The sequence below is a fragment of the Rhodotorula graminis genome (genome assembly GCF_001329695.1).
Source record: "Rhodotorula graminis WP1 unplaced genomic scaffold RHOBAscaffold_16, whole genome shotgun sequence".
Taxonomy (NCBI): Eukaryota; Fungi; Basidiomycota; class Microbotryomycetes; order Sporidiobolales; family Sporidiobolaceae; genus Rhodotorula; species Rhodotorula graminis.
The window spans coordinates 202,469-229,930 of record NW_017264943.1 but is presented as its reverse complement, the minus strand read 5'-3'; the positions used below and the strand labels follow the sequence as shown (position 1 = coordinate 229,930).

The 27,462-nt window shown below is 67.1% G+C and overlaps 13 protein-coding genes and 1 non-coding gene across 14 annotated transcripts in view; 8 read left to right on the top strand and 6 right to left on the bottom strand.

The window, feature by feature from the left end:
* The first annotated feature begins 146 nt into the window (after positions 1-146).
* Positions 147-3,880, top strand: RHOBADRAFT_65651 (glycosyltransferase family 35 protein). The gene is made up of 12 exons (XM_018418748.1): positions 147-211; positions 286-342; positions 424-436; positions 493-527; positions 588-832; positions 904-1,148; positions 1,223-2,202; positions 2,380-2,517; positions 2,610-2,696; positions 2,773-2,929; positions 3,014-3,186; positions 3,258-3,880. Exons 1-12 carry the CDS (start codon positions 164-166, stop codon positions 3,729-3,731), a joined length of 2,652 nt encoding a protein of 883 aa, XP_018268254.1. The 5' UTR covers positions 147-163; the 3' UTR covers positions 3,732-3,880.
* A 648-nt stretch (positions 3,881-4,528) lies between these two features.
* RHOBADRAFT_18445 (uncharacterized protein) lies at positions 4,529-5,765 on the top strand (the record flags this gene model as incomplete). Its single annotated transcript, XM_018412431.1, has 6 exons — positions 4,529-4,603; positions 4,673-4,844; positions 5,008-5,063; positions 5,137-5,308; positions 5,472-5,527; positions 5,601-5,765. 6 exons carry the CDS (start codon positions 4,529-4,531, stop codon positions 5,763-5,765), a joined length of 696 nt encoding a protein of 231 aa, XP_018268253.1.
* A 166-nt stretch (positions 5,766-5,931) lies between these two features.
* Positions 5,932-6,694, bottom strand: RHOBADRAFT_56025 (uncharacterized protein). Its single transcript, XM_018418141.1, has 6 exons — positions 6,671-6,694; positions 6,514-6,566; positions 6,411-6,438; positions 6,309-6,345; positions 6,146-6,226; positions 5,932-6,067 (listed from the first exon to the last, which is right to left on the bottom strand). Exons 2-6 carry the CDS (start codon positions 6,539-6,541, stop codon positions 6,020-6,022), a joined length of 222 nt encoding a protein of 73 aa, XP_018268252.1. The 5' UTR covers positions 6,542-6,566; positions 6,671-6,694; the 3' UTR covers positions 5,932-6,019.
* A 432-nt stretch (positions 6,695-7,126) lies between these two features.
* RHOBADRAFT_47047 (uncharacterized protein) lies at positions 7,127-7,526 on the top strand (the record flags this gene model as incomplete). Its single annotated transcript, XM_018414919.1, has 3 exons — positions 7,127-7,148; positions 7,211-7,395; positions 7,458-7,526. The coding sequence occupies 3 exons, from the start codon at positions 7,127-7,129 to the stop codon at positions 7,524-7,526; spliced, it is 276 nt and encodes a 91-aa protein (XP_018268251.1).
* Positions 7,527-7,853: 327 nt separating this feature from the next.
* Positions 7,854-7,925, bottom strand: RHOBADRAFT_t127. Its single transcript has one exon. It is a non-coding gene; the product is annotated as a tRNA-Thr (tRNA).
* A 583-nt stretch (positions 7,926-8,508) lies between these two features.
* RHOBADRAFT_56024 (uncharacterized protein) lies at positions 8,509-10,434 on the bottom strand (the record flags this gene model as incomplete). The annotated part of the gene is made up of 2 exons (XM_018418140.1): positions 8,509-10,346; positions 10,413-10,434. The coding sequence occupies 2 exons, from the start codon at positions 10,432-10,434 to the stop codon at positions 8,548-8,550; spliced, it is 1,821 nt and encodes a 606-aa protein (XP_018268250.1). The 3' UTR covers positions 8,509-8,547.
* Positions 10,435-10,962: 528 nt separating this feature from the next.
* On the top strand, positions 10,963-12,134 carry RHOBADRAFT_18444 (uncharacterized protein; the record flags this gene model as incomplete). The annotated part of the gene is made up of 6 exons (XM_018412430.1): positions 10,963-11,077; positions 11,146-11,318; positions 11,418-11,514; positions 11,586-11,685; positions 11,762-11,878; positions 11,957-12,134. 6 exons carry the CDS (start codon positions 10,963-10,965, stop codon positions 12,132-12,134), a joined length of 780 nt encoding a protein of 259 aa, XP_018268249.1.
* A 521-nt stretch (positions 12,135-12,655) lies between these two features.
* Positions 12,656-13,310, bottom strand: RHOBADRAFT_47044 (uncharacterized protein; the record flags this gene model as incomplete). The annotated part of the gene is made up of 5 exons (XM_018414918.1): positions 12,656-12,685; positions 12,771-12,851; positions 12,958-12,966; positions 13,070-13,158; positions 13,283-13,310. 5 exons carry the CDS (start codon positions 13,308-13,310, stop codon positions 12,656-12,658), a joined length of 237 nt encoding a protein of 78 aa, XP_018268248.1.
* Positions 13,311-13,909: 599 nt separating this feature from the next.
* Positions 13,910-14,671, top strand: RHOBADRAFT_56021 (uncharacterized protein; the record flags this gene model as incomplete). The annotated part of the gene is made up of 2 exons (XM_018418139.1): positions 13,910-14,089; positions 14,206-14,671. 2 exons carry the CDS (start codon positions 13,910-13,912, stop codon positions 14,632-14,634), a joined length of 609 nt encoding a protein of 202 aa, XP_018268247.1. The 3' UTR covers positions 14,635-14,671.
* On the bottom strand, positions 14,666-19,928 carry RHOBADRAFT_39637 (uncharacterized protein; the record flags this gene model as incomplete). Its single annotated transcript, XM_018413639.1, has 12 exons — positions 14,666-15,048; positions 15,108-15,184; positions 15,248-15,367; positions 15,449-15,669; positions 15,751-15,968; positions 16,039-16,281; positions 16,367-16,553; positions 16,662-16,994; positions 17,229-17,709; positions 17,755-19,052; positions 19,125-19,799; positions 19,881-19,928. 12 exons carry the CDS (start codon positions 19,926-19,928, stop codon positions 14,843-14,845), a joined length of 4,107 nt encoding a protein of 1,368 aa, XP_018268246.1. The 3' UTR covers positions 14,666-14,842.
* Positions 19,929-20,512: 584 nt separating this feature from the next.
* RHOBADRAFT_56019 (uncharacterized protein) lies at positions 20,513-21,323 on the top strand. The gene is made up of 4 exons (XM_018418138.1): positions 20,513-20,725; positions 20,786-20,922; positions 20,990-21,052; positions 21,126-21,323. Exons 1-4 carry the CDS (start codon positions 20,581-20,583, stop codon positions 21,183-21,185), a joined length of 405 nt encoding a protein of 134 aa, XP_018268245.1. The 5' UTR covers positions 20,513-20,580; the 3' UTR covers positions 21,186-21,323.
* Positions 21,324-21,406: 83 nt separating this feature from the next.
* Positions 21,407-24,034, bottom strand: RHOBADRAFT_56018 (uncharacterized protein; the record flags this gene model as incomplete). The annotated part of the gene is made up of 5 exons (XM_018418137.1): positions 21,407-21,796; positions 21,891-22,622; positions 22,754-23,163; positions 23,257-23,505; positions 23,572-24,034. The coding sequence occupies 5 exons, from the start codon at positions 24,032-24,034 to the stop codon at positions 21,602-21,604; spliced, it is 2,049 nt and encodes a 682-aa protein (XP_018268244.1). The 3' UTR covers positions 21,407-21,601.
* A 749-nt stretch (positions 24,035-24,783) lies between these two features.
* On the top strand, positions 24,784-26,247 carry RHOBADRAFT_66955 (uncharacterized protein). Its single transcript, XM_018419132.1, has 6 exons — positions 24,784-25,158; positions 25,270-25,566; positions 25,631-25,667; positions 25,731-25,829; positions 25,891-26,049; positions 26,114-26,247. Exons 1-6 carry the CDS (start codon positions 24,961-24,963, stop codon positions 26,191-26,193), a joined length of 870 nt encoding a protein of 289 aa, XP_018268243.1. The 5' UTR covers positions 24,784-24,960; the 3' UTR covers positions 26,194-26,247.
* A 1,041-nt stretch (positions 26,248-27,288) lies between these two features.
* RHOBADRAFT_56015 (uncharacterized protein) overlaps positions 27,289-27,462 on the top strand; it is a gene marked incomplete at its 3' end in the record, with an annotated part of 1,386 nt that continues 1,212 nt past the window's right edge. Inside the window, exon 1 of the mRNA XM_018418136.1 lies at positions 27,289-27,462. Coding sequence (XP_018268242.1) covers positions 27,304-27,462 — 159 coding nt within the window. The 5' untranslated portion in view covers positions 27,289-27,303.

Genomic DNA, 27,462 nt, shown 5'->3' with positions numbered 1-27,462 from the left:
TGCAGCCAGATCAAGCTGGAATCGACCTCGAGAGCTTGGAAGGCCGGAGCAGCCACGGCTGTGGGGGCCCGAGCCGACGAGGCGAAGGCGGACAAACGCGCCCACTCGTCCTCGTCTTCCCTCACTCTCGACCACCTCGTTGTGCGGCTCGATGACTGCCACGATGGCCGACAAGGCCAACGGGTCGACAGCCACGACGCCCACCGCATCGGTCCGTCTCGCTCTCGCCCTCTCGCCCTTCCCCACACGGCCGCGCGCTGACCGGACCTCGCGCCTCGCCTGCAGCACACCACCAACCCGTTCGAGGCGCTCGCCAAGCCGCGCAGGCCTAGGGCCCACAAGGTGCGTCCCTGCCCGCTCTCGAGCCACACGAGCGCGACCTGACCTGGATCACCCGGCGTGGGGCAACGTGGTCGCTCGCAGCGCTCTGCAACCGGTGCGTACCCTCCTCCTTGCCGTACGGGCGTCTACAGAGCTGACATACATCCGCAGGCTTCATCCCCGACGGTCCCAAGCGCCTGAACGAGGTGAGCTCCCCACCTTCCCTTCCTCCTCGCGCGCGAGCTGACTCCCTTCGACCCTCGTAGATCTTTCCCGGTGAGGAGAAGGCGTGGAAGGACGCGCTCAAGTCCAACGAGCAGCAGCTCACCAACGACGTCAAGGACGTCAACGCCCAGATCTCGCGCCACGTCGAATTTACCCTTTCTCGCCAACCGTTCAACGTCGATGAGCTCGCCATGTACCAGGCCTCGGCCCTCTCGGTCCGCGACAAGCTCGTGCACAACTGGAACAAGACGCAGACCGCCCACACCGAGAAGAAGGTCAAGCGCGTGTGCGTCGAGCCTTCTCCTCTGTCCCTCGTCCACTTTCTCGACCTGACCTCACTTGCGTCCGCGCCCGCAGCTACTACTTCTCGCTCGAGTTCCTCCTCGGCCGCGCGTACGACAACGCGCTCCTCAACCTCGACATCAAGCAGTCGTACGACGAGAGCCTCAAGCAGCTCGGCTTCTCGCTCGAGGACGTCCTCGACGTCGAGCGCGACATGGGCCTCGGCAACGGCGGCCTCGGTCGCCTCGCCGCGTGCTACCTCGACTCGACGTCGACCTGTGGCATCCCTGCATGGGGCTACACGCTTCGCTACTCGAACGGTGCGTCCCACTCTCCCTCTCTGCGTCTCTCGGGCCTGCACGTCCGCTCGACTGACACTCTCTCTCGTCGCCAGGCATCTTCAAGCAGGTCCTGTCGAGCAAGGGCGACCAGGTCGAGATCCCGGACCCGTGGCTCGAGAGCGGCAACCCGTTCGAGGTCCCTCGCCTCGACGCCGCCGTCGAGATCAAGCTCTACGGGCAGGCCTCTCGCGGCGAGAACGGCAAAGCCGGGACGTGGACCGGCGGCACCGACATCCTCGCAGTGCCGTACGACATCCCGATCCCGGGCTTCCGCGCGACGGCCACGAACACGGTCAGGGCGTGGCGGAGTCGCGGCAAGGTGTCGTTCGACCTCGCGGCCTTTAACGCCGGTGCCTACGACGCCGCAGTGCGCGAGGCCGAGGAGGCCGAGACGATCACGCGTGTCCTGTACCCGTCCGAGAACCACGAGGCCGGAAAAACCCTCCGCCTCAAGCAGCAGTACTTTTGGACCGCCGCCTCGCTCCACGACATCTGTCGCAGGTTCCGCAAGCTGCGCGAGCCCTGGTCCGCGTTCCCGGACTACGTCGCCGTGCAGCTCAACGATACCCACCCAACTCTCGCCATCCCGGAGCTCCTCAGGATCCTGGTTGACGAGGAAGGTCAAGAGTGGGACGAGGCCTGGTCGATCGTCCGGCGCACGTTCTTCTACACCTGCCATACTTTGATGCCCGAAGCGCTCGAGACGTGGTCGGTCGACCTCGTCGGCTGGCTGCTGCCGCGCCACCTCCAGATCATCTACGACATCAACTTCCACTTCCTCGCCGACGTCGAGCGCAAGTTCCCCGGCGACCGCGCCCGCCTCGCGCGCATGAGCCTCATCGAGGAGGGCTCGCCCAAGCGCGTGCGCATGTCGCACCTCGCCGTCATCGGGTCGCACAAGGTCAACGGCGTCGCCGAGCTCCACTCGGAACTCGTCCAGTCGCAGCTCTTCCCCGACTTTGTCGAGTACCTCGGCCGCGACCACTTCACCAACGTCACCAATGGCATCACTGCGAGGCGCTGGCTGTACCAGGTGTGCCCCGAATCTCGCTCTCGTCCGCCTCGTGGTCGAGGACGAGCCAACCCTCTCCTGACCTCCTTCCTTACCCTTTCTCCCTACCTCTCCTTCCCCTACTCTCCTCCACCATCCGCTTCGCCTACCCTCTCGCCTCGTCACGTCGTCGCGGCCGCCCTCCTTCGTCGTCGCTAGTGCAACCCGGCCCTTTCGACCCTAATCACCAAGGCGCTCGGCAGCGAGCACTGGGTCACGCACCTCGACGAGCTCAAGAAGCTGCAGAAGTTCGCCAAGAACGAGGCGTTCAAGAAGGAGTGGGCCGCCGCCAAGCAGGTGCGTCCTCATCGCCTGTCCCTCCTCGACGACCTTCCCAAACTGACTTTGCCCCTCCCGCGCCTCGTCCTCCCCTCGCCCGCTCGTCGCAGGTCAACCGCAACCGCCTGTGCGACTACATCGAGTCGACGACCGAGCTCAAGGTCAACCGCAAGGCGCTCATCGACATCCAGGTCAAGGTGCGCACGGCCCTCTTCTCTCGCTTCGACTCTCGAGCGGGACCCTGACTCTCCTCTCCCTCTCTCACCCACACAGCGCATCCACGAGTACAAGCGCCAGTCGCTCAACATCCTCGGCGTCATCTACCGCTACCTCCAGCTCAAGAAGATGTCGCCCGAGGAGCGCAAGCGCGTCGTCCCTCGCCTCTCGGTCTTTGGCGGCAAGGCCGCGCCCGGCTACTACATGGCCAAGCGTGCGTCCCACTCTCTCTCTCTCTCTCTTCATACCCTTTGCGGGCAGGGAAAGGAGGAGGACTGACGAGCGCGGCCGCCCGCAGTCACCATCCGCCTCATCACGGCCGTCTCGAAGGTCCTCAACGCCGACGAGGAGATCCGCGAGTTCCTCAACGTCGCCTTCCTCGCCGACTACAGCGTCTCGCTCGCCGAGATCCTGATCCCGGCGAGCGACATCAGCGAGCACATCTCGACGGCCGGCACCGAGGCGTCCGGCGTGCGTCCCCTCGTTCGCCTTCTGCAGCGCCCAGTACAGCCCGTATTGACGCCGTCGTCGTGTCCCTGCAGACCTCGAACATGAAGTTCTTGTTGAACGGCGGCCTCTTGCTCGGCACGGTCGACGGCGCCAACGTCGAACTCGGCCAAGCGGCCGGCGAGGAGAACTGCTTCTTCTTCGGCGTCCTCGAGCCCGACGTGCGCGAGTTGCGCCTGCGCCACCAGGCCGGCCAGGCCCAGTACCCGCCGCAGCTGCTCGAGGTCGTCGACGCCCTGCGGTCGGGCCAGTTCAGCGCCGGCGAGGGCGACCTGTTCGAGCCGCTCCTGTCGACCATCTTCAACGGCGACTTCTACCTCCTGTCGGACGACTTCCTGTCGTACCTCGAGGCGCAGAAGATGGTCGACGCCGCCTTTGTCGACACGTCGTCGTGGGTCGAGAAGTGCATCAACACGACCGCGTGCATGGGCCGGTTCTCGTCGGACCGAGCGGTGCAGCAGTACGCCGAGGAGATCTGGAACGTCGAGCCGGTCGACATCTCGCAGTGACGAGGTGCGACGGTGCAGGACGGCGCAGGAGCAGGCGGAGGAGGTGACGAGGACGAGGACGAGGTGGGAGGAGGTCAAACCGTAGACGGGTCGCTTGCTGGTTTTCCTTTCTCTCTCTTCTGCAGTTGATCAGTGCCCTTCCAAGTGTCGACTTGTGCGTGTTTGCGCCGCAAAGGAAGCCCGAGAGCGCGAGCGAGACGGCGGAGAGCCACTCGACTCGAGCGACTCGGCGTGCGCGCCTCTCTCGCTCCTTCCTCCACCTCGCTCCCTCCTCGACTCGCGCCGAGGACCTCCTGTGTGCGTTCATCTGCCCACTGTACCTTGCACGAGGCCGCACACTGACTCTACCTTGCCCTCCTCGCTCCCCTCGCCCTCGCCGCCCCCCGCGTCGCCACCACAACACGCACCCCGACCCGCCCTCGCTCGCTCTCTCGCCACTTCCAGCGCACAAGCTCGACCCTCTCACACCTCAACACACCCTATCAAGCACCCACGACGTGCGTCCCTTGCCCTCTCGTGTCGTCGCGAGCGAGCGAGGCGTGACCGGGTCCTGCTCGGTGGGGAGGGGCCGGCGCAGTCGTCACCGAGGCGGTGCACGCGCGTGGGCATCGCCTGCAGCGACGAGGCAGGCCTGTGCGGTATCAGGGACGGGCGAGCGGTGCGCGGCTCGGCTCGCGTCGAGGTGGCACTGCTCGAGGACTCGAGCGACCGCGGCGGGCCGATGAGCGGGGCGATCGGGCATCAGCCAGCGAGTACACCGATTCTGCGTACTGACACTGTCTACCGCCCTCTGCAGCATGCAGATCTTCGTCAAGACCCTGACTGGCAAGACGATCACGCTCGAGGTCGAGTCGTCCGACACGATCGACAACGTGCGTCCCACTCTCCCTCTCTCTCCCGCCGCCTCTAGCCCAGTCACTGACTCGCCTCACGACCTTCAGGTCAAGGCTAAGATTCAAGACAAGGAGGGCATCCCGCCCGACCAGCAGCGCCTGATCTTTGCCGGCAAGCAGCTCGAGGACGGCCGCACCCTCTCGGACTACAACATCCAGAAGGAGTCGACGCTCCACCTCGTCCTGCGCCTCCGTGGCGGCATGCAGATCTTTGTCAAGAGTGCGTCCGCTCGTCCCCTCGTCCTCTCGGGCGCCGTCGGTCGCCCCTCGCTCGGACCTCGTCACTGACCCTCTGTCTCCCTCTTCCTCTCTCTTCCTCCCTTTTTCCCCCCCTCTCCCGTCCTCTCTCGTCCTCTCCCGCCCTCTCTCTCGTGCGCCCACAGCCCTCACCGGCAAGACGATCACGCTCGAGGTCGAGTCGTCCGACACGATCGACAACGTGCGTCCCACTCTCCCTCTCTCTCTCTCCCGCCGCCTCCAGCCCAGTCACTGACTCGCCCCACGCACTCCAGGTCAAGGCTAAGATTCAAGACAAGGAGGGCATCCCGCCCGACCAGCAGCGCCTGATCTTTGCCGGCAAGCAGCTCGAGGACGGCCGCACCCTCTCGGACTACAACATCCAGAAGGAGTCGACGCTCCACCTCGTCCTGCGCCTCCGTGGCGGCATGCAGATCTTTGTCAAGAGTGCGTCCGCTCGTCCCCTCGTCCTCTCGGGCGCCGTCGGTCGCCCCTCGCTCGGACCTCGTCACTGACCCTCTCTCTCCCTCTTCCTCTCTCTTCCTCCCTTTTTCCTCCCCTCTCCCGTCCTCTCTCGTCCTCTCCCGCCCTCTCTCTCGTGCGCCCACAGCCCTCACCGGCAAGACGATCACGCTCGAGGTCGAGTCGTCCGACACGATCGACAACGTGCGTCCCACTCTCCCTCTCTCTCTCTCCCGCCGCCTCCAGCCCAGTCACTGACTCGCCCCACGCACTCCAGGTCAAGGCTAAGATTCAAGACAAGGAGGGCATCCCGCCCGACCAGCAGCGCCTGATCTTTGCCGGCAAGCAGCTCGAGGACGGCCGCACCCTCTCGGACTACAACATCCAGAAGGAGTCGACGCTTCACCTCGTCCTGCGCCTCCGTGGCGGCATGCAGATCTAGCCCCTACCTGTCGACCCGTTGCATTACGAGCCCTTCACGTGCTGCCCTGTCACCCGTCGCCGGCGAGGATCCGTTCTCGCTCGAGGCCTTGGGGCACGCTTTTCCCGTCCTCTGACTCTCTCGTCAAGACACTCTCGCTTGCTGTTCCGGGCCGACAGGCAAAGAAGAGAGAGGACAACTATACAGCATGAACACGGACAAGCGGGACGACCCTCCTCCTCGACCACCTCGACCCTCGACGACCGCTCGAGCCCTCACTCCTCGCCACAGCTGGCCCGGCTCGCGAGCTCGGCCTCGTGCTTCTGCGGGAGCGAGAACGCGTGTGCGTGTCAGTGCGCAGGTCGGGGAGCGAGGGAGAGAGAACGAGGGCCGGGACGCACCTTGTAGAGGGCGCTCACGCGCTTCCTCACGACGGCGTGCTTGAGGTTCGGGTTCTCGTCGAGGATCCTGGCGCTCTCGATCTGCGTGGTGGTGGTGCCCGAGCAGAGTCAGCGGTGCTGCGGGAGAGCCACGAGCGGGCTTGACAGGAAGACGGCGACTCACGGCGTAGAAGTGGCGCCAGACGGCAAAGGGGTCGGTTCTGCGGGTGCGCGCAAGCGCGGTCAGACCGTTGACAGAGAGGAGAAGGTGGGACGAAGGACGCACCCATCGGCCTTGGCCTTGCTGGGCGGAGCTGCTCGAGGAGGAGGAGGAGGAGTGGGTCAGCTCTCGCGCCCGGGAGGCACAGAGGGAAGGAAAGTGGGCGCACCGGACTTGGTGTTCTTCTGCCTGGCCATGTCGAGCGTGGATGCGGGTGCTGTGCTGCGGTGGAAGGCGGAGAATGATGGTGACGACGAGGAGGCGCGTGCGGACAGAAGGATCAGTTGCGGGCCTTTGAGGACTTATCCAGGGGGAGCCTGACGCACCGAGAGGTCGACTTGAGCGGTGCGAATTGGGGTCGAGTGGTGGGAAGGAAGGAGAGAGGTGAGGCGAGTGAGCGAGCGAGGTCAACTCGCTCGCCGCTGTCGATGTCAACGAGCCAACTTGCCCGGCTCACGGCGCCTTTCGGCTGCTCGCGCCAGGACAGATCTGCTCGCAAGAGTGTCGTACGCGTCGCACCCGGTCAGGCGAAGCTGGACAAGGAGAGCGAGAGACAAGGCGGTGCAAGTTGACCTTGTCCGTCCGCCCCGCGCTCGCCTTTCTCCTCCTCCCTCTACCTCGCTTTCCCCGAGACGAGCTCCTCGCTCCTCCTGTGCCTCTCGCACCCTTTCTTCGTACGCTCCAGTCCGGGTCGAGCCCTTCTCAGAGCCGCGCGCCTTGTTTCCTCGCACGGACCTTTGTCCTCGCCCGCAGCTTCTCTACCTCGCTCCCGCCTGTCAACGATGAGCGACAACTCTGCCTTCGGTACGTCGACCAGATCACTCGAGTCCGACATGCAGTTCATGCGGTTCCTCGTCCCCGTGCAGACTCGCTCCCGGCCGACGTCAAGCCTCAGACGGCGGCCTATCCCGGCTACGAGCACACTGGCTCCTACGTCTTCTGCGTCGAGTACCAGAAGCTCTACGTCGACACAGAGCAAGCTCTCAAGGCCAAGGGCCCGCTCAAGAAGCTCAAGAAGGTGCAGAAGCGCGTCGACAAGCAGTGGTTCAAGGTGCGCTCTTGCTCTCTGCACCTTGAGCGTATCCTCGGCCTGACGTTCTGCATCGTCTGCAGATGCACCCTGTCGACAAAGAAATCGACGCCGCCGGCGAGAACGACGGCGAGAACGACGGCGAGATCTAGCCGGCGAGAGCTCACTGCGTCCGTGCGGGCGAGAGCGCGAGGGGCGAGACGAGCTGCAACGCTTTCGAGACGCTTGTCAGGGTCCGTCACGCCCTTTTCGGCGACGAGAGAGAGAGACTTGCGCGCGACGCGAGCGAACGAGAGCAAGAGCGCGAGAGGCCCGTGCGGAGCACGCTTGGGAAGGTCGACTCGAGCCACCGCTCGTAGAAGCCGTTCGGCCAGCCTCGACTTTCACTGCAGCGGCAGAACGCTCGCTGGGCAGAATTGCGCCAACGTGAAGCGTCAAGAAGCAAAAAGGAAAGCATGGGAGAACCAGCAAAAGGTGAATGCCCCCACACAGGATCGAACTATGGACCTTTCGCTTACTAGGCGAACGCTCTGCCACTGAGCCATAGGGGCTTGCTTGATGGCCGTCGATGAATCAAGCGTACATATGGCGCGTAGCTATGCGGGCAGTCAAAAAGGGGTCCATGCGCATCGGCGCCCGGCCTGCTCGACTTCAATGCGCTCCTCCTCACGAACCGTGCTTCGCCTCGTGAGATGCTGCCTCTCTCTAACACGGTCCGGCAGAGGCGCAGGGCGAGCGGGAGAGCAGTGGCTCTCGAGAAGCTTCCGCTCTCGCGCTGCGTCGCGGAACGGGCCGACGGAGAGAACGCTGAATGGGAGAGGCTCGCTCGTTACACACGGACCGTGACGGCTGCGAGCCCTGGACCCTGCGCCGGCGCCGACGCAGTCAACGCGCTCGAGCCCGTCCAACCTTCTCAAGCTGCCTCGCACGGACCTTCCCTCGCCGACACTCCTCCAGATGCCGAGTTCTCGCACCGTGAGCCGCACGCCGCGCCGCCGCCTCGCCCTCGCATGGCTCGACCAACGCCGGCAGGATCGCAGCACGCGACGAGCTCGACAGCGACCTCGTCGCGCTCGAGAGAAAGCGAGAGACGCAGCTGGAGCAGAGAAGCGCAGCCGAACAGCCTCGCTGACTGCGGAAAATGCGATGTTGCGCTGCTGCTCGTTCGTTTAGCTAACCTCCCTCCTCCTCGCTCCGATTCCGACTCCTGCTCCTCGCGCGCTCCTCTCGCCGCTCCCTCGAGTGCGCCATCTGCTCTGCCCCTCGCTCGTACGGCGACGGCGACGGCGACAACGACGCCCGCCCGCCGCCAAAGATGCTGCGCCCCGCCTCTGGGCTCGAGCCTGGTCGAGGCGCGCTCGGGCCTCCTCCTGCTCGTCGTCGTGCCGGGCTCGTCTCCCTCGACGACGACGACGACGACGACGCGCTCCGTGCGCGCTCCTGGGCCGAGTTGGGCGGCGCCTCTCGGCCCTTGCGGCTGGCCCACACGCGGTCGAGGGCGCCGACGCGGCCCATCTCCTCCTTGAGGAGGACGAGTTCGCCGAGCGCGCGCACCGTATCGGTGCGGACGCCGTACTTGCGGCCGAGGGCGACGACGTACCCGTTGATGTACTCGATCTCGGTGCGCGAGGGGAGCGAGGGGGCGTTGTGCGCGAGCGAAAAGGTGTGGGGCGCGCCCGAGTCGAGCGAGAGGAGGTCCGACAGGGTCGACGAGAGGTTGGGCGCCGTCTTGAACAGGACGCGCTGGGTGTAGTCGAGGAGGGAGAGGGCGGACAGGGGGTGTGAGGGTGAGAGGGCGGGTGGAGGAGGGTGCGAGGCTGGTGGAGGAGGAGGAGGAGAGGGAGGAGAAGAGGAATGGGGCGCCGAGTCATCCTCCTCGCGAGAGGGCGACGACGGGTCGTACGCCGGTGGTGGCGGCGCCCACGTGCCCTCCTCGACGGCGAGCTGTGCGGCAAACACGTCCGAGCACTCGCGGCACACGGCCTCGATGAGGCGCTTGGCCTTCTGGCTCCCGACGAGCGCGCCGTTGTTGACGCCGACGACGGCCGTGAGCGAGTTGACGCTCGCGTTGACGGCGAGCTTCTGGAGCTGGGCGACCTGGAGGGCGGGCAGGGGGAGCCACGCCGGGTGCAGCTCGTTGCACGCGAGGAGCGACGACAGGGTCGTGTGGAGGTTGGCCGTCGCGGGCGTGTACGGCAGGTGCTCGAGCGTCGGCTGGACGAGCGACCGCGGGTTGAGGAGCGGGTTGTCGGCGTGGTCGCCCCACGACGGGCTCGGGTACTCGGCGAGGGACGACAGGACGGCGCGGTTCGGGAGGACGCCAAACTTGAGGTCGCCGAGGCCGGCGTGGACGAAATGGCCGGGCGCCTTGCGCCACGCGCCGTGGGTCGTCGTCGCGCAGACAAAGCTCGGGCGGCCGCCGAGGTCGCCCCACCGGCTGCGGCTCGCGGCGTCGCCCTGGCCCTCGAGCGCGTCCGAGCGGTCCTCGGGCCAGTACTTTTCGAGGAGCGACTCGAGGACGCCCATGCCGTTCTGACACAGGACGATGACGCTGCGCGACGTGATGCGGCCGAGGAGGTGGCGCAGGGCGGGCAGGGTCGAGGGCGCTTTGGTCGAGATGACGAGCGTGTGGATCATGTCCTGGCGGTTCCACATGCGCGGGTCGATGCGGGCGTGGTGGCGCGACGACGACGGCGACTTGAACGAGTCCTGGTCCCACGCGTCTTGCGGCGAGCGCGTGAGCTCCATCTCGAGGTTGGTCGTGCGGCGCGCGAGGCCGTTGCGCTCGACGGTGAGGGTGCCGGTCGGACAGCCGTCGGGGTCGGTGGCGGGGCCGGTCGAGCTGGCGGTCGAGGTCGAGGTGGACGGGTTGAGGAGCTGCTGGGCGATGTCCTTGCGGCGGAGGATGAGGCGGACCTGAGTCGCAGGGAGGTGGGCGAGGTTGGTCGCGAGGAGGGAGCCGATGGACCCGACTGCGTGGCGAGGGGTTGGGTCAGGTCGGCGCTCATTGGAGAGCTCAAAGGAGAGATTGGACGGACCGCCCAAGCAGTGGAAGCGCATGATGCGCGCGTCGACCGGCGGTGACCCTCAGGCGAGAGGCGAGGCCGACTGCTGGTGATCGCCTCGCTCGGTGGCTGCGCTCGTCGGTGCAAGCTCTTGTGCGGCTTGTGCGAGTAGGTGTGCGGCTGAACGGCCTGGGTCGGCGCAGTTGCGGGCGAGCTAGAGGGCGGTGCGAGATCGGGGAGCAGGAAAGGAGTGTCGTCCACCTCTGGCGCCAGTTCGAGTCGGGCTGTCGTAGTCGTGCGGTTGCGCCGAGTCGGGAACAGCTGCAAGGGAGCCCGCCCGAGGCGAGGCGGTCGTGGTCGAGGCGAGGTCGAGATGGACTTGGTCGCGGAGAGCGAGCGACTCGCTCTCTCGCTCCTCTCTCACGCCTGCAAGCACCGAGCCCAGCTGCTCGAGTCCATCCTGCACCTCATGGCAGACGCAGCACCCGCACCCGCACCGCCCGCAGCTCCCGAGGCCGGGCCCTCAACCTCCCCCGCTCCCCCTCCGCCAGCCGCGCCAACCGACCAAGACGGCGACGCCAGCATGCCCGCTGCTCCCCAAGCCAACGACGACCACAAGCCTGAAGACGAGCCCCTACCCGAAGGCGCGACCGAGGTCCTCTACATCAACAACCTCAACGAGAAGATCAAGCTCCCGAGTCCGTCCCTCTCTCTCTCCACCTCGTCCTCCAGCCCCGCAGCACTGACCGCGGTCCCACCCACACAGTCATGAAGGAGTCGCTCAAGGTCCTCTTCCGCGAGTACGGCCGCGTCCTCGGCGTCACGGCCCACTCGAACGTCCGCATGCGCGGCCAGGCCTTTGTCACGCTCGACTCGAAGCACGCCGCCGCAAAAGCCGTCTACGAGGTGCAAAAGTTCCCGCTGTACGGCAGGGCCATGGTGCGTCGCCCCCTCTCTCTGCCTTGCGCGACTCGGACGATCGAGAGCCGGACAAGCCTGACCCTCCTCCTCCTCCTTCTGCGCCTCGTGCACCCACAGCAACTCGCGTTTGCCCGAACAGAGTCGGACGCGCTCGTGCAGAAGCGCAAGCCCGAGGCCATGGACGACCACAAGCAGGAGCGGCTCGAGCGCAAGAGTGCGTCGTCGCACCCCCTTTCCGTCCCTCTCCCTCGCCCACTAACTCTCCTCCATCTCGCCCACGCGCAGGGGAGTCTCGGAGGAACGACCCGGCACGGCGGAAGAAACTCGCGCAGCGAGCCGCAGCAAAGCAAGGTGCGCCCTCGCCCTCTCTCCCTCTCCCCGCCCCGTCAGCCTCACTCACCCGGACCTCGCCCACCCGCAGCTGCCGAGACGGGCGTCGCGCCCGTCGCCGCCGCCGCGAGCGCACCGCGGCGCGTCGTCCAGATGCCCGACGAGTACCTGCCGCCCAACAAGATCCTGTTTGTCCAGAACTTGCCCGACGACACGACCAAGGACAAGCTCGAGGCCCTCTTCCGCCCGTGCGTCCTCCTCTCTGTTGTCCTCGCCCTCTCTCTGTCGCAGCGAGCTCACCTCGGCGCCTCCACGCGCACGCGCAGGTACCCAAACCTCGTCGAGGTGCGCACCATCCCCGGGCGGCGCACGATCGCCTTTGTCGAGTTCGACGACGAGCCCTCGTCGGCCGTCGCGCGCGACGCGCTGCACAACTCGGCGTTCGGGTCGGCCGGAGACGGAGAGCCCAACAAGATCAAGGTGACGTTTGCCAAGAAGGGCTGAGCGGCGAGAGAGGGGGGCGAGGGCGAGAGGGGGTGACTGTCGCCGACGTGTGCAACTCTGTACGAGCTTTTTGCTGTTCTCGCAGAGCGCGGCGACGACGAGAGCTGGTCGAGAAAGCGACAGGACGACAGAGCTCTTGAGAACTGGACTTTCGCTCCCTCCTCTCTCCCGGGACGCACTTGCAGGAGAAGGAGCAACCGGCGATAGTTCCTTCGCGACGACGAAAGCTACTGACGAGTGCTAGAGAGAGAAAAGAAGAGGCGAGGGGCCGGCAAAACTCACGGCGAGGAGGGGGGGACGAAGCGGGACGATTCGGGGCGGCGACAAGCAGAAGATGGGGCTGAGAAGGAAGGGGGGAAAGGGTACGTGTGCTGCGACGAGGACGACGAAAAGGTCAGGTCTTGTGGCGGCGAGAGAGAGAGACAGGACATGAGGAGAAAACGGCGGCGCACCGGGGTTTTTGGTCCGAGGGCCCGTGCGCGCGAGACGAGCCCGGCCAGGCGGCGAGGACGACGAGGCGGCTAGTTCTCCTTGTGGTTTTCCTTGTGCTCCTGCGCGGCGGGTGCGACAGGGTCAGTGCCGCTCGGCGAGGTCGAGGCGAGAGGGCCCAGGAGAGAGGGAAAGGGGGAGACGCACAGCCCAGAGACGCGACGCCTCCTTGCGACGCTGCTGGCCGTCCATGTCGGGCTCGTTCTCCTTGAGATCGGCGATCGTCTCCTGCAGACGTGGCGCGCGAGGACGGGTCGGGAGGGAGGGGGAAAAGAGGGCGAGGGGGTCAGGGTGCGCACGCTCGAGGCGCTCGTTCGAGGACTGGCCGACGCACCGAGTAGAACTGTAGCGAGTGCGCGAGTGGGAGGGATAGGGACGAGTGACAGTCAGTGAGGTGCTCGCAGGCCGTCGTCGCTGGCCGAGAGAAAGAGAGCGAGCGGGCGCACCTTCTGATAGTCGCTCAGCGCGCGCTTTGGCTGCCCGCCCGAGCCCGACTTCTTCTTCTTGCTGCCCGAGTCGGACGCCTTGGGCGAGGCTGTGCGAGGGCCAGGGGTTCAAACGGGTCCGTCAAGGACAAGCCAGGCTGAGGGCAACTCGTCGAGTGGACGAGAGTCTCTCCTGCCGCACCTCGCTGACGACGAGAGAGAGAGAGGACGCACACTTCTTCTTGGTGGTCGTCTTGGCCATTGTGTGTGCTGAGGGACGAGGTCGTGCGGGTGTCGGTCGGGGAGCGGAGAGCGGGACAGGAGAGGGCCGGCGAGTCCGCGGAGGGCTTTGGGCGACTTTGGCGGGCGGGGACAAGTCGAGGCGGGTAGTAGACGGGTCGAGGCGGTCGCTGTGGTGGTGCTTGATGCGGTGAGACAGTTTGAGCGCGGGGCGAGTGGCGGGAAGGAAGAAGAGAGGCGAAACGAGGCGGCCGACTCGCCTTGGTCGGCCACTCGCCGCCCGCGCCGAGAGGCTCGTGTCGACCACCCCGCGACACGGGCACAGCTGTTCCGCGGCATCGATAGAGCACCTCGTCGGAGGCATACACACGAGAGAAATCGCGTCCACGACAAGTACTGAGCGAGCAACGCCGGAAACCAGTGTCGACGAGGTGAGCGAGGTCGGCGAGCCAGTGTCGCTCTCTGGAGGCTGGACGCAGGCCTCTCGGGCTGTTGCTGAGGACTTTCTGAGAGCATTCGCCGTGCCCGAGTCCCTGCAAGAGGTGCCGCCGGTTGTCGCCCGGGCGAGAGAGTTCATCTCCTCCTCCTCGCCGTCCTTCCTCAAGTTCACCACCGCTCACCATGCTCCGCTCCACCCTGAGCTGCACCCGTCACGCCCAGCCCCTGTGCAAACACGCCGTCCGCGCCTACGCCACCAAGCAGGCCGCCGGGTCCGGCAGCCGCAAAAAGGCCGCCCAGGTCACTTCGCGAGGCCGACCAGGCGAGGGCGGCTCCGACTCCAAGATCGAGACCATCAAGCAGGTGCGCACACGCTCCTCTCTCTGCCCTCCCCCTTGCCGCACGCACCGAGCTGACCTGTCTCCTCCCCTCCTCCCCTCCTCCTCTTCATCTCCCCCTCCTCCTCGACTTCGAACCAGACCCTCCTCGAGTCCGACCCGACAGAGGCCGAGCGCCTCGAAGCCCTGCGCCGCGTCATCCCCTCTGCCGAAGCGCACGACACGATCCAGCGCGCGTGGCAGCTCCACCAGCGGCACCGCCGCGAGGCCCACACGGCCGAACTCGCGCGCAAGTACGCCGCCATGCGCTCGGCCCTGTCGCTCCTCGAGGACACGAGCCCGCACCTGTACCGCACCGCGACCGAGGGCCGCAAGTTCCAGAACGTCGACCAGGCGCGCGCGACCAACGCGAGGCTCGAGGGCCTCGTCCCGCGCGAGATGAGGGTCCCGACCGAGCGGCCGGGCGCGCAGCTGTGGGACCACGAGTGGAAGGCGCCCGTGCAGCAGCAGCAGCAGGCGACGGGAGCGGGCGAGGGCAAGGAGGCGGCAGCGTCGCGAGCCAAGGCATGAGCCGGACGACGTGTGCAACGACGATGCGAGTCACGCGAGATGAACGAGCTCGAGACTATTGCAGAGAGCGGCGCAGCACGCACGCTCGAGAGGGGAATAAGGGAGGTGAAAGAGAGAGGGTCTACACAGGGTGCGGTACAAGAACGGCAGGGTGGGGGACAGCTGGGACGACGACGACGACGACGACGGACGAGGACAGGGAAGGGGACTAGATAAAGGGCGCAAAGGACATGGCGCTCGAGAACGAGTCGAGGAGGTCGCGTCGGCCGCTCATCTGGAACAGGTTGACGTGCCCGGCCTGGTCGGTCGAGCCCGGTCGAGATGCGCCGTCGTTGGACGCGCAGCCGAGCACCATGTGGTGAGGGTGGAACGCGAGGAACGTCATGTCCGACTGCTTCGTGTTGAGAAGACCGGCTGTCGACGTTTGAGAGGTCAGGCGAGAACGCTGGGAGTGCGAAAGAGAGAGGACGGACAGGTGTTGCGGAACTTGCTGAACGGCTCGCTCAGGTCGTTCATGTTCCACAGCTTGATGACGTTGTACGCCGAGCTCCTGCGCGTCGTCGAGAGCGTCAGGGAGGTGCCGGACGAGAGGAAGAGAGAGAGGGGGACGGACGTCGCAAAGATGGGCGCGTGCTCGTGGACCGTCATCTGGGTGAGCCCGCCCTGGTGCGCCTGCAGCGTCTGGATCGGCTCGGTCAAGCGGATGTCCCACAGGCACACCTGGCCGCCGAGGCTGTGGGGCGCGAAAACCGACGTCAGGGCGGCGCGAGAGAGAGAGAGAGGAGGGAAGGAGAGGGAGAGGACGAGGACGCACTCGGCCGTCGCGAGCTCGCGGTTCCCGCCGCGCTGCATGTGCACGTTCTGGACCCACGCGTCGTGCACGCCCGTGTACCGCCGCACCATGTTGTCGCGCTGCGCGAGGCGCCGGTCGTACACGCGCAGGCCGCCGTCGCCGAACCCGGCGACGACGATGTTGCCCGCCACCTGGTCGCACGTGAGCGACGTCAGGCACGAGTTGGCGCGGGTCGGGAGGTCCTGCAGGATGTGCGGGACGCAGAGTGAGTTCGGGGCTCGACGGCCAGGACGCAGAAGAAGAAAGAGGAGGAGAGGGCGCACCTGGATCGTGAGCTCTCGCGTCGCGTCCCACACGCGGATGTACTTGACGTTGCCGCCCATGAGGAGCTGCCCTCGCCCCTGTTGCCACTCGACGACGAGCCCGGCGTCGGCCTGGTTCGAGCTGCGGGGCAGCTCCTCCGAGATGCCCTGGAACGACGAGATGAGCTTGACGTCGTCGGGCGACTCGTACGAGCGGAAGAGGCGGACGTCGCCGTCGGCTGCAGGCAGGGCACCGTCAGTCGAGGCGGCTTGAGGAGAGGGCACGAGAGAGAGAGAGGCAGGACGCACCGGTCGCCGTCATGAGCAGGGCGATGTCGTCCTCGTTGACGAAGCGCAAGGTCGTGATGGGCACGCCCTTTGGCGTCCCGTTGGCGAAGTAGTTGAGGCGCGAGTTTTTCTCCCACTCATAGACGGCGATGTTGCCGCGGTCGTCGGCCGAGATGAGGTGCGGCTCGAACTGGTGGAACATGATGCGCGACGGGACCGTCTCGCCGCCGAAGAAGCCGACTTGCTCGTCCCACCGTGTCCGGCCTGCAGAAGGCGCACGAGCGAGTCAGGGTTCTCGTCCTTTGTCGAGAGGAAGAGAGAGGGAGAGAGAGGGAGGGCGAGGACGCACACGCTGGGACCTTCATCGGCTGGGTCTTGATGATGACCGCCTCGTTCCTCTGCCGCCGCCACACGCGCTCGTTGTGCAACATGCTGCCCGGCTCGTCGGCCTCGGTCGCCCGCATCTGGCTCTCCTTGTAGTACTCAAGCGCAAAGTCGAAAAAGGTGCCCTTGAGCGGGAACACCTGGTCGGGCGCCTCGTCGTGCGCCGTCGCGACGTTCGGCGCCGCTCGTCGGCGCTTGAGCCGCTCTTCGTCCTGCGCGACGAGCGCCGCGATGATGCCCTCGACCTGCGACGCGTCGACCTGGGCCGCTGCGGGACGGGCCTTGGTCGTCGACGACGGCCGACCGACTCGCGCCTGGAGGTGCCGCAGCGAGTCGAACGACGCAGACGAGGCGCCGCTCGTCGTCGGGCCCGTGCCGCCGCCGCCGCCGCCGCCGCCGCCGTCCTGCTGCGGCGTCCTCGAGCCGGCGCCGCCCTCGCTCGCGCCGTACAGCTGCTTGCCGTCCGTGCGCAGCGACGCCGGGCTGCCGCCAGGCGTCGGCGACGGTGCGGCCGAGAGCGGCGCAGGCGACTGGGCGCCGCCGCCGCCCTCGAGCGCGAGGTGCGCGAGGCTCTTCATGGCCGTCGCCGTGCGCTTGAGCGTGCCGCCGAGGCCGCCGCCGCTCGACGACGAGCGCTCGGCGCCCGACGGCGTGACGTGGCCGTTGCTCCTCGGCGGGTGCGGCCTGAGCCCGCCGGCGCCGCCGTGACCGGCACCACCGCCGCCGCCGCCGCCGCTGCCGGCGTCGCGCACTGGGTGCGGGAGGAGCGTCGCGTCGTGCTGAAGCGCACTTGGCGCAGGAGGTGGCAGGACGCGAGGGCGCGAGACGTCGGGCTGAGCCGAGGCGAGGACGGCGCGTGCGGCGGGACCGAGAGGCGACATGAACAGGAGGTCGAAGATGTAGTCGACGACCTGCTGCGCCGGCTCGGCGATCTCGAGCTGCGGGTCGGCCGTGAGCTGCGTCAAGGTCTGGTACATGCAGCTGAACATGGTGGCTTGGAAGGCCGGGTTGGACGGGCCCTCGTTGCTCTCGGCGGCGGCGTTCAGGCTCGCGGCGATGGCGGCGATGCGCTCCTCGATGCCGCTCGTCGGCGCCTCGCCCGCGTTGGCCTGGTGGACGCGCTCGACGATGGCGCGGTACGCGGCGATGACGAAGTGGCCCTGGTGCTCGTTGACGATCGACGACAGGAGGACGATGAGCTCGCGCCGCACGGGCGGGCTCCCGTCCGACGACGACTTGAGCGTGGCCATGGCGACGCCGAGCTCGACGTCGGTCTGCTCGCCGGGCGACAGGCCCGACGCAGGCCCGCTGCAGGCGATCGACCGGCCGAACCGCTTGGACGGGTTGCTCGACCCGGTCGTGCCGAGGAGCGTCCCGAGGGCGTACATGACGGCGGCGCGCACCTCGGGCACCGGGTCGACGTGGAGCAGGTTGCAGAACACCTCGTGGACGCGCGCCTTGACGCCCATGCCCTTGGCCTCCTCGAAGTCGTCCCACATCATCGCGATGCAGAGGATGGCCCACTGGCGCAGGAGCGGGTCGTCGTCGCGCAGGTGGACGAGGCACGACTCGAACACGTTGACGCGCAGGCACGCGACCTGGCCCGGCTTGTAGTCGCGGCAGCACACGGCGAGGATGAAGGCGCACATGGCCCGGTGCTCCGACACGTTCGGGAGCGGCAACTGGCTCGTCGACGACGGGTGCAGGACCGACACGAAGTAGGTGTACGGCGCCTGGTCGACGCCTCGCGCGCTCGGGTACGCCTGCTTGAGGAGGTCCTCCTTGCAGCCCTCGTACACGGCGAGGATGCGGGCCCAGATGTAGATGAGGACCGGCTTGAGCTCGACGGCGGGCGCCTGCAAGAGGCGCAGGACGTAGGCGAAGATGCCGATCGACAGGGCGACGTTGACGGCCCACGGGCCGAGGTCGAGGAACTTGCACAGGAGGATGAGGGCCTTGAGGCGGTGCGCCTGCGACAGGAGGACCTGGAGGACGACGGGGAGCTGCTCCGGGTGTCGCCGCTTGGCGACCGTGCCCTGCTCGAGCCAGATCTCGAACGCCGTCAACTGCTCGGCGAAGAAGGTCGAGTGGACGTAGGGCGACGGCGGTTGGGGAGGGAGTGGCGGAGGCGGCTGGTCGGGGAGGGTCGGCGGTTGCGGCGGGAGCGAGTCGAGCCACCGCTGCTCGTGCTCGAGGAGGGTCGGGAGCTGGGCGAGGCACATGTCGACGGCGAGGTCCCAGCTGTCCCACAACGGGTGGTTGTGCGTGTGCGGCAACGCCGGGACCGAGATGGGCGTGCACTCGTAAAAACGCATGATGCGCTCGGCGAGGAGGAACCCGCGGAAGAGGGCCGCGACGACGAGGTCGTGGCGGAACAACTTCTGGAACAGGTCGCGCGGCAGGCAGTTCCACGCGATCGTGTCGGTGACGGCCGTAAAGATCCAGTTGAGCTCGCCGAGCGGCGTGCGGCGGTCGTTGAGCTTGCCCGGGATCTTGAGGAGCATGTCGAGGTCGAGGTTCGACTTGAGCGGGTTGCGCAGGAGGAAGAACCGCAGGGCGATCTCGATCGGCGACGTGAGGCAACACGTGAACAGGTCGGCCGGCAGGTCCGGGTTCATCGGGAGCTGCTCGTGCGCGAGGCAGGCGCCGAGCTGGATCGTGTCGCGGAACGGGACGTTGGGCAGTTGCGGGCCCGGGTTGACCGGCTGGCCGTCGGGCCCGACCGCGCCCTGCGGCGGCTGCTGCTGCTGCTGCTGCTGCGCCGCCGCCGCCGCCTCGCGCTGCAGCTCGTCGTCGCGCTTCTTGCTGAACTCTTGCACCTTGGACACGATGTTGCCCGCCGCCGAGCAGTCCCACACGTAGATGGCGGGCGAGCCGATCCAGGCAATGATCTCGGCGAGCGAGACGGGGATGTACTGCGTGTACTGGCGGTTGAAGAGCCACAGCTCGCCCGACGGGGTCGGCTTGGGGACGCCGTGGCCGTTGTAGTGGAACAGGACGCGCTCGCTCTTTGCCGTCTTGCGCGCCGCGGTGCAGAACTTTTTGGCGTCCTCGATCGGCGGGTCGAGGTACTGCTTGTACCGCGTCTTGGGCGTCGCGGCGAGGTTCTCGAACTGCTGCTGCAGGTTCTTGCCGATGCGCTCCATGGCCTTGTCCTTGGCGATCGCGTACGGGTCGACCCAGCACTCGAGTTTGGCGCACGGGTCCGTCTTGATGACGTCGGGCGGGTCGTAGCCGATGCGCAGGCAGACGACGAGGCATGCGGCGGCGGTGCGGATGCGGTCGCGGTTGCGCCAGTCGATCTTGTTGTCGGCCGGGTCGGTCGAGGGAGGTTTGGGCAGGCCGACGCGCTCATGGCGGGTGTCGGTCCAATACAGGAAGTAGTTCTTCTCGAGGGCCTGTGTGTGCGGGTTTGGCGTCAGTGAGAGGGCCCTCGAGCCGGGCAAAGGTGGGGAAGAGAGAGTGAGGGAGAGGCGGACCTGGAGGTACTCCTCGCTCGAGTAGGCCTCGGCAAACCCATGCCGCATGTTCTGCACGAGGAAGGGTATCAGTGTCGTGCTTGTCGAGGTCTCGAGAGAGGCGAGGGAAGGGTGGGACGCACGGAATCTGGGTCGACGGCCTCGTCCCACTCTGGATAGCCGTGGCCGGCGTAGCCCGAGTGGTCCAACTGCGACTCGCCCTCGTCCGAGTCGTCGTCATAGTCGTCCGAGTGCGATACGTCCGAGTAGTCGTCTGGCGGAGCGAGGCCCTGCTGCTCGACGAGACGAGCCATGATCGGGAGGTCTGCGAGAGGAGAACGGGCCGCCGTCAGTGGCAGCTCTGGGGCAGGCTGGATAGGCCTGATGAGAGCTCTCGGTCCCAGTGCTCACCTTGTGCGCCTTGGTAGAGGTCGTCGTCGGTCGCGAGGGTTGAGGCGGGGGAAGGTCGAGCGGGAGAGGTGGGCGCAGCGCACGCGACGCCGGTGCGAGCTGGTTCGAGGCGGTGGGTGTAGGCGTAGCTAGTGCAGGAGCAGTCGGAGCTGCACTGCCTCCCGCGAGCGATGCGGGGCGAGCTGATGAGGGAGAGCCGTCGTCTCTCCCCTCTCGCCTTCGACCACGACCACCTCGCCTCGACAACCCGCTCAAGCCAGCCAGTCGACCCGTGCATCGTGACGAGCACCTTCGACTTGCCCGCCGAGCCATGTCTGCGCTCAGCCCGGCCGTCACCCCGGGCCCATCACCCGCACTCGGCGCACCTCCTCCCCACCTCGCTCAAGCGGCACAAGGCGGCAAGCTCTCGCCGAGGCAAGCACTCGACGCTACCAAGCAGAAGGACCTCACAAAAGGTGCGCCCTCTTCCCGCCTCTGTCTCTCGTCCTCCCTAAGCTGACCGCCCCACCTCGCAGTCGTTGTCCGCTTCAAGGCAACCGGCAACGCGCCCATCATGAAGCAGAACTTTTACAAGATCACGGCCAGCAACCAGTTTCGCACCGTCATCGCCTTTCTCCGCAAAGAGCTCGGCTGGAAACCGGCAGACTCGCTCGTGCGTCCCCTCCCTTTCCCGGAGCGAGAGCGCGCACCGTCACTGACTGCCCTCCTCGCGCATCCAGTTCCTCTACATCAACTCGTCCTTCTCGCCCGCACCCGACGACACGGTCGCCAACCTGTTCAAGGTGTGCCCAGACCCGCTCCCTCGTCCATCTCCTCGTACCGCCGACTGACCTCCTCCCCTCGTGGCGCACGCAGTGTTTCGGCACCGAGGGCCACCTCATCGTCAACTACAGCTCGACGCAGGCCTGGGGCTGAGCGCGCAACCTCACCGCAAGGCGCCAACCCTCACCCTTGCCGATAGTCGTTACTGCTCGCCGCACACCTCGTTCTCGATACCCTCTCGCCCCTTGTCGTTCCGTATACCCTCCCTGCAACTCGTCTGGTCGCCATGTCGCAGTTCGCCGAGAGATAGAGAGGCTTTGTTCCGCTCTGTCGGTTCAACGAGACCTGCTCGCTCAGCTTTCCAGGGCGCGCAGGAGGGAGAGACCGGCTTCTAGATACAGTTCGGGCCTAGAGGATGCTACAGACGAGGGGCAGGAGGCTACAGCGTGTGCGAGAGGGGGCTACAGGGAGGGTGCGCCGGCGCGCGCGAGGAGAGAGGGAAAGGGAAGAAGACAAGGTTTGGCGCAAGGCGAGCGGCGCTCGAGCCTCGTCGAGCCGACGACGCTCGCTCATGCGAGACGCTCGTGCTTGTCGAGGATGTCGAACGGGTTGACAAAGTTGACGACCGGCGTCGGCTTGGACCAGCCGGGCGCGACCACGGCGGTCGGTGCGTCGGCGGCGGCGGCGGCGGCCTCGACGGGCGACCGCTTCGAGGCTTGAGGCTTGTGGGCAAAGGGAAGAGCGGCGATGACGCGGCCCCAGGTCTGCAGGGCGAGAGGGAGGAGAGCGAGTCAGGCTCGGGCTCGAGAAAGAAGAGAGGTCCGTGCGAGAGAGGGAGACAGAGAAAGAGGGACGCACGCTTCGCAGCGACGCAGCGCCCGAGGGCTCGGCCGCAGCCGTCGACTCTGCCGCCGACGATGTGCTGCTGCGACTCTTGTGCGCGTGCGTGTGGAGCTTGTACTTGGTGTACGACCGGGTCGACTTGGTCGTGGTCGACGACGAGGCGTCGAGCCTGCGCGGCACGAGGGCATGAGCCAGCTGCTCGAGGACGGCGCGAAGGTGCGCGAGAGGCGACTGGTCGACTGACATGCTCGTCGCCGTCGTCGGGTCGGTCGAGGTCGAGGTCGAGGCGGCGGTCGAGGCTGCGTCGGCGGCCGAGGTCGACGCGACGGCTGCGTCGGACGAGGACGGGGCGGCGGCAGCAGGCGCAGGTGCGACGACGCCGAGGAGGTCGCCCCGACCGACCGTGATCATGCCCGTCTGCGCCTTTGCGACGCCCGTGCCGACGACCGGGCCCGGACCTTGGCAGATGAGGAACACGAGCGGCGCGTTGTGGAAGTTGTCCTGGAGCGTCGAGCCCGTCGTCGTCCAGTGGTCGTACACGAACGCCTGGCTCGCGGGCACCATCGGGTTGGGCACACACGCCTCGGACGGCCCGCCGCCGAACGCGGCGCCCGACGCGTCGTTGCCCGAGATCATGGCCTTCTGGTGCCCGGCGACGGCGACGGCGTAGCCAAAGTACCCGCCCGAGCCCGACTTGAAGACGTTGTTGCGCACGATGCCGCCCCAGGTCCGTGCGGCGGTGCGGTTCTGCAGTTGGGAAGGTCGAGAAAGGTCAGCTCGTGCTCGAGCTCGAGCGGTGCGGTCGCATGCGGTTCGAGTCGTAGAGCGAGAAGAAAGAGGAGGGGACAGGAGGAGAGAGGAGGGAAAGGAGGACGCACGTCGCTGCCCCAGACCATGCCGCCGAGCGCGATGCCGGCCTTGATCATGTTGGTGTCGGCCAAGATGACGTTGTTCTCAACGACCGTGCCCTCGAACGAGCCCGAGAACGGGCTGTAGTCGACGAGGTTGATGCCGCCGAGAGGACGGCGCTGGCGAGCGATGATCGTGTTGCCGCTCACGACGGACCCGGGCGCACCAAAGATGACGATGCCGCCGTCGGTCGCGTCGACGATCGTGTTGCCCTGGACGCGAGACCCCTTGCACGCGATCGAGATGCCGTCGGCCCACTGCTCGGGCACGTAGACTTGGTCGTCGCGCTTGAACTGCTTGCCGTTCGTCGGCGAGTGGCCGCACGGGCCGACTTGGTTGCCCGTGATGAGCATGCTGTTGCACGAGTTGCCGTTGCCCTCTGTGACCGGGAGAGAGAGAGTGTCAGGGGTGGGTCGACGAGGAGAGGAGCGAATGCTCGAGAGAAGGAGGAAGGAGGGGAACGTGCACTCACCGATACCGTGGAGCGCGGACCAGCCACGAGGCTCCCACAGCTTGCAGTTCTTGACCGTCTGCCCGACGTTGTCGCCGCCGAGCTCGAGGAGCGCAGGGCCGTTGTTGAACCCGAGCACGTCGCGCTGCCCGGCCACCTGGATCGACTCGACGACGATGTTGTCGCACCCTTGGCATGCGCCGAAGATGGCGCACGCCTGGTCCTGGCCCGTGACGACGAGCGTAGCACGGGTGTCGCCGGTCGGGCTGCCTGCACTCGGAAAGAAGGGTTAGATCTCGCCCGAGCCACGTCGCGAAAGCGGGAGAGGGGACGCACCCTGCGTCGTGAGGACCTGGTCGGCGGCCGTAAAGTGAACCGGGTTCGTGAGCTTGATCGTCGCGCCCGGGCAGAGCTCGACGACGGTGCCGGCGCCGCCGTAGTGGAAGAGGGACGAGATGAGCATGTCGTCGGCGGTCGAGTCGACGCACGCGGCGCGCTTGAGGAGCGAGTCGCCGTCGACCTTGTTGCCGCGCTTCTGGATGTCGACGTCGACAATGTTGTCGAGGCCCGACCGGCGGGCCTTGACGGCGGCCGACGCCTGCGCGGCCGCCGCCATGTTGGCGATGGCGCTCCTCACGGCCGCGTCCTCGAGGTACTGCGGCGGCGGCAGGTCGAGCGAGGGCGTTTGGAAGGAGCGCTTGGCTTGCTGAGTGCCCGTTGGTGCCGGGCGGGCCGTGATAAGAGGCGAGAGGGCGAGGAGGCCGAGGACGGCGAGGGAGGCGAGGGACGAGGACGGCATGTCGGGCGGCGGGTTTGCGGGATGTCGAGGTCGAGGGGCGAAAGACTGGCCAGCAGTCTGTGTCGGGGGAGGGGGACGAAGGCGAAGGACGGCGGGTGAGGTGGGCGAGAAGGACGGCGACAGGAGCGAGGGAGAGAGGGAGGAGGTAAAGGTGCGAGTCGAGCTGACGCCGGTGTCGCGGTCCCGAAGATGGAGGGAGGGAGAGCCGGCTGACGAGCTGAGCCGGTCAGAGAAGACCCATGAACGAGGGTCGGCGTGCGCAATGGCCCTGAGCGCCGTAAGGCGACGGGCGACAGTGCGGCCGCGCACCTTGACGCCGCGAGTCGATCACCCACTCGAGGTCTCGCGCCGTGTTTGGGTAGAGTCGAGCGCTCAGAGCACGGCGTGCGTCGACGTTCTTCCCGTATTCGACAGGATGCGGCCGTCGACGGGCGCCGGAAGCGGAAGGCGCAGAGGAGGAGCAGGAGAAGCGGCCGACCGTGAACGGTTCGTCCAGCTCACCTTCTCGCACCGAGAATAGCGTGTCGGCCGCCAGACTCGGGCAGGGCAGTCTGTGCGGCGGCGACGAGCCCGTGAGAGCGGGGGAGAGCAGACGGCGGATCTCTGAAGCCGGCGCGAGCGACGGCGGACGCAGGGCAACGCGCGCCGCTCAGCGCCAGGTTGCGGGTACTAGGAGCCAGCGAGCGGCCCGGCTGTAACCCCTGAGGGCGGGTTTGCGGTGGAAGGAGGAGGGCGAGCCCGCGAAGAGCGAGTCGAAGGTCGCACCACAGCTCGACGGCCGTGCCTCGCGGAAGCACTCTAGCTAGCCTGTCCGCCTTTGCTGTAGATCGACCCTCGGCACCCGCGACCGCGCAGTCCCGCCTGAGCCCGCCCCGCTGCGACCACCTCGTCGGCGCACCCCGACTCGGCCAACCTCCGAGGTCACCATGCCCGCATCGCCCTCCAGCCGCTTCGAGGAGCTCTCCGACGACGACCAAGCTCCCAGTACACCTTCTCCAGCACCGCCCTCACCTGCACCTGTCGTTCCGGCCCCGCCAGAGCAACCCGCAACCTCATCAGCCGATGACGGATCTGACGACGACGACGACGAGGAGGACAGCTGGTGGACCCCGTCAGAGCTCCGAGTGCGTCCAAATCCCTTCAATGTACCCCCGAGGGTCCCGGACACCGCCAGTTCCCAAGCTCACCCTCGTCCACTCCCGCCCTTCCCTTTCCCGCCTCTCCCAACTGCACAGGATCTGCTCGACCACGCCCAGGCGCTCAAGACCCGTGGTAACGGCGAGTTTGGCCAGAGCCGCTGGTCGTTCGCGCTCGAGACGTACCGCGAGGGTCTCGCCGAGCTCCCTGTCCGGCGGCGCAGCGTCAAGGGCAAGGAGAAGGCGCTGCCCGAGGGCGAGGACGAGGGCAAGCAGGAGCGTACCGGTGCGACGGTCGCAAGGGCGGGCGAGGTGGACGAGGAGGCAGAGCTCGACGAGCTGAGCGAGCTGCGGGCCATCCTCTCCGCCAACATCGCCGCGTGCCTGCTCAAGCTTGTGCGTCCACTTTCCGCCTTTTCTCTCAGCCCATCGTAAGCTGACACGCTTCTCGTCGTCGCAGGAGCGCTGGAAGGAGGCCGTCTCGGCGTGCGACGACGGTACGTCGCCCTCTCTTCGCTCAAAACCCCGGGCCGACCGTCACTCACCGCGTGATCCTGCAGCCCTCGAGGACAAGGCCGACTACGCCAAGGCGATACATCGGCGCGCGCTCGCCAACGAGGCGATCGGAAGCTGGGGCAGCTTGACCGCCTCTCTCGAAGGTGCGCCCTCTTCTCCCTCTCTCGCGCTCCCGACCTGTCCCTTACCCTCGTCGGCCTGCAGACTTTAACAAGCTCGCCAGCCTTCCCGGCAACTCGCCCATCCTCGTGAAGCAGATCAAGGTCGCGCAGGCGCGGCTGCCCAAGAAGATCGAGGACCAGCAGGCCAAGGAGAAGGACGAGGTCGTCGGCAAGCTGAAGGACCTGGGCAACATGGTGCTCGGTCCGTCCACTCGTTCTCTTTCTGTGCGTCGTTCGACCCCTGACCTGGACTCGTGAATGCGCAGGCAAGTTCGGGCTGTCGACCGACAACTTCAAGCTGCAGGAACAGCCGGGAGGAGGGTACGGCATCTCGTTCGAGCGGTAGCGAGGGTCAGCGACGTCGGCGGGCGAAGCCGTGCAACTCGTCGATGAGCTGGACGTGCTTGTCGGAACGAGAGAGCCTGTCGTGCTCGAGAGCGAGAGCGAGTCGACGACCGGGACGGCGAGCAGAGAGGCTAGCTCTGCGATTTTCGCTGTGCGCGCCTGCCACGGGCCGTGAGACAGTACAAGAGCTTTCTGTGGGAGCAGTCCCTGCGCAAGAGAGCTGGCCAGAGAGCGGACTCGGACCAGCACCGCCTCCTCGTTCTCATCAACAACTCACTCCCAACCAGCTGCTCTCTACCTGGCCAGCACTTGTCTGCGTCCAACGCGACGTACCCTCGACCTAGCTGCCACTCGCAAGCCCCTCGGCCACGCTCGCCACCTCGCGCCGCCCGCCATGCCGCCCAAGCGGACCAGCACCTCCAGCTCGTCTCGCCCCTCCAAGCGGTACCGCCGCGCGCTCGACATCGGCTCCGCCACCACCGCCGACCTCTCGGTGCGCCACGCGCAGGCGCAGCTCCTCGCCGAGCACGCTGGAGGCGGGGCGTCGTATCTGTCGACCCGTCGAGTGGACCGAGTCGGCGTGCGGTCGCTGCGCGAGATCGCGCTCGAGGCGTCGGCAAGCGGGCTGTACGAGGCGATGCGGCTCCACGGGCGCGAGAGCGGCGGCACGGGCGGCGGGCACGGCACGGCGTCGTCCTCCTCGAGCGGCAACATCGGCTGGAACCCGAACCGCGACCCGGGTCGAGCAGCCGAGTCTCGGCACCTGCGCGAGTTCATCCAGTCGCTCCCGAGCGAGGTGTCGAACCGGCTCCTGCGCCTCGTCATCGAGCAGACGACGCGCGGGAGCCTCGACGCGCCGGGCGACCCGGGCATCTCGGTCCTCGCCGTCTCGGCCCTCTTCTTCCACCCGAGCACGACGCGGCTGTCGCTCAGCAGCGCAAGCGCCCCGAGCGTCCTCCTGTCGCGCATCCCGCAGTGCACCGCCCTCGCCGACCTCGACCTGAGCTCGCACGCGTCGCTCACCGACAAGAACCTGGCCAACATCCTCGCCAAGCTCCCGTCGCTCGAGCGCCTCAACGTCAAAGGGTGCACCAGGGTCGGCGACGCCGCCATGGTTGCGCTGTCCAAGACGAGCGAGGACCGCCTCAAGGTTGTCAACCTCAGCCTGTGCGCGGTCACGATCAAGGGCCTCACGTCCGTCTTTGCGCGCTGCAAGAACCTCGAGGTCCTCAAACTCGCCAACGTCCAGTCCCTGACCGACAAGAACGTC

Bases quoted from the DNA above. Each gene is read 5' to 3' on its own strand.
- RHOBADRAFT_56019 (XM_018418138.1), top strand. From the start codon at position 20,581: ATGTCTGCGCTCAGCCCGGCCGTCACCCCGGGCCCATCACCCGCACTC. The intron at 20,726-20,785 runs GTGCGCCCTCTT...CCCACCTCGCAG, and splicing joins GCAGAAGGACCTCACAAAAG to TCGTTGTCCGCTTCAAGGCA. The intron at 20,923-20,989 runs GTGCGTCCCCTC...TCGCGCATCCAG, and splicing joins GGAAACCGGCAGACTCGCTC to TTCCTCTACATCAACTCGTC.
- RHOBADRAFT_66955 (XM_018419132.1), top strand. From the start codon at position 24,961: ATGCCCGCATCGCCCTCCAGCCGCTTCGAGGAGCTCTCCGACGACGAC. The intron at 25,159-25,269 runs GTGCGTCCAAAT...CCAACTGCACAG, and splicing joins GGACCCCGTCAGAGCTCCGA to GATCTGCTCGACCACGCCCA. The intron at 25,668-25,730 runs GTACGTCGCCCT...GTGATCCTGCAG, and splicing joins CGTCTCGGCGTGCGACGACG to CCCTCGAGGACAAGGCCGAC.
- RHOBADRAFT_65651 (XM_018418748.1), top strand. From the start codon at position 164: ATGGCCGACAAGGCCAACGGGTCGACAGCCACGACGCCCACCGCATCG. The intron at 212-285 runs GTCCGTCTCGCT...CCTCGCCTGCAG, and splicing joins CCACGACGCCCACCGCATCG to CACACCACCAACCCGTTCGA. The intron at 2,518-2,609 runs GTGCGTCCTCAT...CGCTCGTCGCAG, and splicing joins AGTGGGCCGCCGCCAAGCAG to GTCAACCGCAACCGCCTGTG.
- RHOBADRAFT_56025 (XM_018418141.1), bottom strand. From the start codon at position 6,541: ATGGCCAGGCAGAAGAACACCAAGTCCG. The intron at 6,346-6,410 runs GTGCGTCCTTCG...GCGCACCCGCAG, and splicing joins AGCAAGGCCAAGGCCGATGG to AACCGACCCCTTTGCCGTCT. The intron at 6,227-6,308 runs GTGAGTCGCCGT...ACCACCACGCAG, and splicing joins TCTGGCGCCACTTCTACGCC to ATCGAGAGCGCCAGGATCCT.